The sequence below is a fragment of the Papilio polytes genome, unplaced genomic scaffold (genome assembly GCF_000836215.1).
Source record: "Papilio polytes unplaced genomic scaffold, Ppol_1.0 DF824448.1, whole genome shotgun sequence".
Lineage (NCBI taxonomy): Eukaryota > Metazoa > Arthropoda > Insecta > Lepidoptera > Papilionidae > Papilio > Papilio polytes.
Window position 1 is genome coordinate 10776 of NW_013524756.1, and position 6533 is coordinate 17308.

General features: G+C 43.1%; 1 protein-coding gene across 1 annotated transcript; it reads left to right on the forward strand.

The window, feature by feature from the left end:
- The first annotated feature begins 1726 nt into the window (after positions 1-1726).
- LOC106109411 lies at positions 1727-2806 on the forward strand. The gene has a single exon (XM_013290943.1). The coding sequence runs from the start codon at positions 1825-1827 to the stop codon at positions 2779-2781; it is 957 nt and encodes a 318-aa protein (XP_013146397.1). The 5' UTR covers positions 1727-1824; the 3' UTR covers positions 2782-2806.
- Positions 2807-6533: the final 3727 nt, after the last annotated feature.

The window sequence follows — 6533 nt, forward strand, 5'->3', positions numbered from 1 at the left end:
CAAAGGAAAGGGCTTGGCTGCCCATAATCTACGCATGGCCACTCGCCATATTGAGGCGGCAACATTGGAACTGGCACGAAGAGTCTCCCAGTCAGCAGATGTAGAAAGACTTGAAAGAGAAAACGAGCAGCTGCGTTCTCAGATTGGCGAACTCTCTAAAAAGGTGGATCTGCTCACAGAACATCTTAATGCTCCATGGAACTCGACTCCGCAGCATATTCCGAGTCGATTAACACCAGACGCGGACACTGAAGAACACCTAATGGGCCGAATTAGCGCGCTGATTGATTCCAAGTTGGCAGCTCTGGTATCAACCAAGGAGACAGAAGGCGAGCAAGCATTCAAGAAGCCTGTAAGACAAGGCGCAGAGAAGGCCGGAATTCAAAAGCAAAACGTAAGCCAACATTCTCTGGCCCCAATGCCTGACGAAGAGTCGACAGTTCGTAAAACATGGGCAGAAGTTGCCAAGAAAAATGCCAAGAATATGACAGGTAAACCCAAACAAGCACCAAAGCTTACCACAGATAGGAATATGGAAAGTCGGGGTGTTGCGCCAAAACCGTCCGCGAAACTTATGAAGCCCGGACGGATACCTAACACTGCGGCAATAACCATTACTGTGCCACCCGGCAGCGAGAGCTCATATGCTGCAGTTATGACTGCTGCGAAACAAAGGGTGAAGCTATCAGAATGCGGCATCACGGATAGCGTCCGCACGAGGCGAGCAGTGACAGGAGCTCTTATTCTTGAGATATCTGGCACTGACTACTCCTCGAAGGCGGATGCCCTAGCAAGTAAAATGCGGGAGGTATTGACTGATACGGACGCTATCATAGCGCGTCCAACAAAGTGCGGCGAAATACGAATAAAAGACCTCGATGAATCTATCACTCCGACAGATGTGGCAGCTGCAGTGGCAGAAGCTGGATGCTGCTCCGTCACAGAAATAAAGGTGGGCACGATTCGCCTGGCACCTTTGCGAATGGGCACGGTGTGGGTGAGATGCCCGCTCAGCGCAGTGCGCAGGATTGCTGTGGCGAAACGAATTTGTCTGGGGTGGACTGCTGCAAAGGTGGAAGTCCTTGCTCCAAGACCACTGCAATGCTACAAGTGTCTAGAATTGGGTCATGTTCGCAATCAGTGCCCAAATGAGAAGGACCGTAGTTCCCGGTGCTACTCTTGCGGAGACCTAGGTCATAAGGCCAGGGAGTGTATGGCAGGAGTTCTGAAGTGCCCGTTATGCACGGACCTCGGACGCCCGGCGACTCACCGACTAGGCTCAAAAGCCTGTGCTCCAAAAGCGAAAGCAAAAGGGAAAGGGAGTAAGCAGGCTCTCTTACCTAATGACACGCAAAGTGTGCCGGAGGCTACGGAACCTTCACTTTCGATAGAAAGCTAAAATTGTTGCAGACCAACCTTAACCACTGCCGCGTGGCGCAGGACCTGCTACTGCAAACTCTCGCGGAGTGGTCGGTTGCACTGGCTGTCATAGCAGAGCCCTACCGAGTACCTGACCACCCTAGTTGGTTCGGTGACAGTGCGGGCTTAGCCTCTATATACTGGAGTGTCGGATCAGGAGAACCCTCCTGCAATCTTCTAGCTAGAGGGCATGGTTTTGTTGCGGTCGAATGGGGTGCCATAGCAGTCATAGCCTGCTATGGCACCCCATTCGACCTAACTACTAACTAGTACATTTTTAATTTTTAGTGGCTACGTACTATATTTTTATAAAAACATTAACAGTGTATTAAACATTTATTTTCAACAAATATCATTTAGATATTCTGTTTTTATTAATTAAAGTGGCTCCATCTATGAACTGCAATGCCGAAGTGCCGTGCGTGTGGAAAATATACGGCGAATGCCGACTGTGTCCGTTGTTCTAAATGTTCAAATGTATACCACCGCGGCTGCTGCTCCGTACCTGCTGGACCTATCCCTGTAGGGTTTGCGTGTCAGAGCTGTAAGGCTAAGCCTGCTGACTACGTTTCCTCTGAAAACTCGAGCCCCGGTGAGGAAATAAATGCCCCAGGAAAGGTCGAGGCGGATTGCACCCGCATGCTTTGCCAGCTGATTCAGGAGGTCAAGGGGTTGCGCACGGACCTCAAAGAAGCAAGAATAGAGATACAGCAATTTAAGGCAGATCTGCAAGCCTGTTGCAATCGGATTGCTTCTGTTGAACAAAAAGTTCTCGAAGTTGAGCAAAAACTCGTTACAAAATCTTGTGACAACGCCCACCTCGAGAATACCATAGCTGACCTGAAAATACAACTGAACGAACGGGATCAAGAGCTGCTGCTGAATGACGTTGAAATAGCAGGCCTACCAGAGCAGAGAAGTGAAAACGTCCTCCATCTCGCCAGCCTCGTAGCCGTAAAGTTGGGGCTGACGCTTGAGGAGCGTGACGTTGTCCACGCCGAGCGACGGGGAGCCGTACGGCGCAACCGTGAAGACGGTGAGGGTGCGCCGCAGCGACCGCGGCCGCTGGTTGTGCGGCTGGCGCGTCGCGCTCAGCGTGACGCCTTGCTGCGCGCCGCGCGCGTCCGTCGCGGCTTATCTACGGCCGACATGGACCTGGCCGGAGAGCCCAGGAAAATATATGTCAACGAGCGCCTCACTCAATCCAATCGACAGCTGTTCGGTAAGGCACGGGAAGCCGCGTCCCGCGTACATTGGAAGTACGTGTGGACAAGAGGCGGGCAGATATTTACAAGGAAGGATGATGGTAAGTCCGTAGAACGGATTCGTAATGAAGGAGACATAAATAATTTTTTTGTTTAATAGTTAGTTCGGCCGGACGCAGCGATATAATACATTATAACAACATACTTTGTATACATTTTTTGTTATCTCTCTTTCATTACAAATATTATAACTTAATATTACAATACTTACTGTACATAAGGCTCGTCATATATTTACTATGTCCAAACAACTATTTAAATTATCTTTCAAATTTAATAAAATTGAATAGCATGTGTGCCGCAGATTTCATCATAATTGCTTTTTGTTTATTGTTTATTATACTTTTTTTTATATGCTTGTCGCTTGTCGCTTTTTGCTATACATTGTACGCTTGGGTAATGTCTCAAATTTTTAATTCTCGTTGGATAATTATCGCATACTTTCTTATTTACCACAGTGTAACATTACATAGTAATTTTATATGTACATTATTGAACAACCTGAACGCCGACAAACATTGCATACTTATCGGTCGGTCGACCTTTGTTTATTTTTATTTTTATGATAATATAATTCCTTCTCTTAACTTATTACCGTGTTATATTCTTTATTGCTGTTTTATAACGGTGAAATATTATTATAGTTATCACATAATGCTAACAAATAATGTGCGTGTAAGCGTTCTGTTTAAAGCTATACTTTACTTGTTTTTAATTTTTAGTGTTTATATCGCTTTTATATTTATAGTTTGGATTTTGTGTTGGGTTTGTTTGTGTTCTCGTTGCAATGGTGTCTGTGGGGATTTTTGCTGTTTTGTACATGGATGTTGGAAGTATTATTTATGTAAATATATTTGTAACCCTAAAATTGTATTTTGCCATACTTTTTCAATTTATAATTTGTTTATAACCTTATCAAAATGTGTAGTAATTGCAGTTTTATTGATAGTTTTGTTTCATGGTTATTGTTTTAGACTGATTTTGAGTATGTGTATTGACCGGCCTTAAGTCATTTTTGAGGATCGGTTTTCTCAATGTTGGTTCACTTAACACCTACTGTGACGACTTTATTGCACTTGTTGAGCACCATGCGATGGATGTGATGGCGGTGGGCGAGACGTAGCTACGTGCGGGCGAGGAGGGGAGCGCCCCACGGCCCGCCGGTTATCGGCTGCTGCATGCGCCGCGACCGCGCACAGTGCGCGGCGGCCGGGGTGGGGGGGTCGGCTTTTACTTGAAGCGCGGTATCAATGCCCGTGTGTTTGCTCACCCAGTCGAACCATCGCTCATTTTCGTTGAGCAAATGTGGTTAACGCTTAAAGTAGACAATAAGATGCTTGCAATAGGTACCGCATACCGTCCGCCGTGGCTTGACGTCGACTCATTTTTTGACGCGGTCACGGGTTCTATAAACTCTTTAGCTTTTTGTGATAATATTATCTTGCTCGGAGATTTTAACATCGACATGTTGCGAACTAACGATATAAAAGTTAATAAGTTTAATACATTTCTAACTTGCTTGAATCTGGTACAATTGGTCACGTCCCCTACTCATTTCACTGACCACAGCCAAACCTTAATAGATGTTGTTTGCACTGATTTACGAACACGCAATATTGAGGTCGAACCGGTCGCACCCCTAAGCAATCATGCTTTGTTAACTTTCGAACTTCACAGTGAAACACATAAATCATATGCAAAAAAAATAAAATATAGGTCACTTAAAGACATACCCTTAGACATTTTTAATTTATCTTTAAAATCAATTAATTGGAACGAAATAATTTCTACACTAGACATAGATCATAAAGTACACCTCTTTAATTCATATGTTTTACATTTATTTGATATATTTGCTCCGACTAAAACCATTGTGTCAAAAGCGCCTAACCCGCCTTGGATAACTGATACAATAAAGGTTATGATGAGACTTAGAAATTCAGCTCACAAGCGCTATTTGAAAAAAAAACTAGATTCGCATAGAATATATTACAAGGAATTAAGGACCCTAGTTGTTCATGCTATTCATAACGAAAAGCGTGGATTTTTTAATTTTAACATAAATAACAATTTGAAAAATCCAAAAATATTGTGGCGCAATTTGAAGTCAGCGGTTTTGCCCCCGAAGAAAGACACCCACTTACCCGCTCACCTTGCAAACCCTGACCAAATAAACTGTCATTTCTTAAATATACCTAGTATCCCATGTGTCGATCCGTCAAACTTGAACTATTTCGACACACACCTCTATACTAATAATATAAGTTTTTCCCTTCAGCCTGTCAATGAGCTATTGGTATCTAAAATCATTTCTAACCTTAAATCGAATGCAGAAGGCATCGATGGTATTTCCCTTAATATGTTGCTTATGACATTGCCTTATTCGCTTACTGCAATAACCTCTATTGTTAACTGTTCAATAGCAACATCTACCTTCCCAGAATTCTGGAAGACCGCTATAATCCGACCTTTACCAAAAAAATCTAACCCCCAGGAATTTAAAGACCTTCGCCCGATCAGTGTTTTAACCTGTATGTCAAAAATTGTTGAAAAAGTTGTTAGGCTCCAATTAGTGGAGTACTTAGAAACCAACAATGTGCTACCTGAATTCCAATCCGGGTTTAGAAAGGGGCATAGTACGACCACTGCTCTTTTGGATGTCACCGATAACATTATCATCGCTCAGGACGACGGAAAGTGCACATTGTTGGTGCTTCTGGATTTCTCACGGGCATTTGATTGCGTAGATATTTCTCTTCTTCTCTTCAAAATGTCGTATTACGGGTTCGAACCGAATACTGTGAGATGGTTCCATAGTTTCCTTACAGGTCGTGGTCAGTGTGTCGAAGTAGTTCGTGATGACGGTCGAACTTGCCGGTCTGACTATCGTCCCCTTACCAGAGGAACACCCCAGGGAACTATCCTCTCTCCTATTCTCTTTATTCTATATACTGCTGATATTATAAATTGTGTACAAAATTGCAAATATCACTTATACGCGGACGACTTACAGATATATATCTCATTTAAAACTAGTGAAATGGACTCTGCGATAAGATCCCTTAATGAGGACCTAGAAAGGATACAAATTTGGTGCAAAAACAACAGTCTCATTCTGAATCCCGCAAAGACAAATTACATAATTTTCGGTTCCAAATATCAGTTGAACGGTATACCGTCGGACTGCCGGGTAAGGTTAGGAACAGAATTTGTTGAGCGTGTTTACGAAGCTAGGAACTTAGGCTTAGAGCTAGACCAAAACCTACGCTACGAAAACTACATCTCAAAAATAGTACGTAACTGTTTTTATAGATTAAAAATACTATACAAAATTCGGGGATATATAAATGAACGTCTTCGTAAACAGTTAGTGGAGTCGATGGTGTTGTCAAAACTAAACTATACAGATGTAGTTTACGGACCACGTTTATATGCCAGGACTGAAAAAATAATTCAAAGGGTACAAAACGCGTGTGCCCGTTTTTGTTTTAATGTGCCACCACGTAGCCACGTTACGCCGTTTCTCAATGAGCACAACATTTTAAAAACAAGTTATCGTAGGAAACTGCACCTAGCTTGCCTTCTTTTCGATATCATAAAATCACAGTCACCTAAATACCTATTTTATAAACTGGAATGGATAAAAGGTCCGGAACGAAGGCAACGCTTTTTGCAACTATGCACAAAGCGGCACAAATCTGCCGCATTCCGAGGTAGTTTTCGTTACGCCGCCACCAAGTGTTGGAATAATATCCCGCCGCCTATCAAGACTGCGCAAACTAAGTTTACTTTTAAAAGAAAAATAAAATTATTTTTATTGTCTGTCCAAAAACTTTAAACTTATAAAAA

What these genes read in the sequence shown, in the direction of transcription:
- LOC106109411 (XM_013290943.1), top strand. Translation starts at nt 1,825, where the DNA reads ATGCCGAAGTGCCGTGCGTGTGGAAAATATACGGCGAATGCCGACTGT.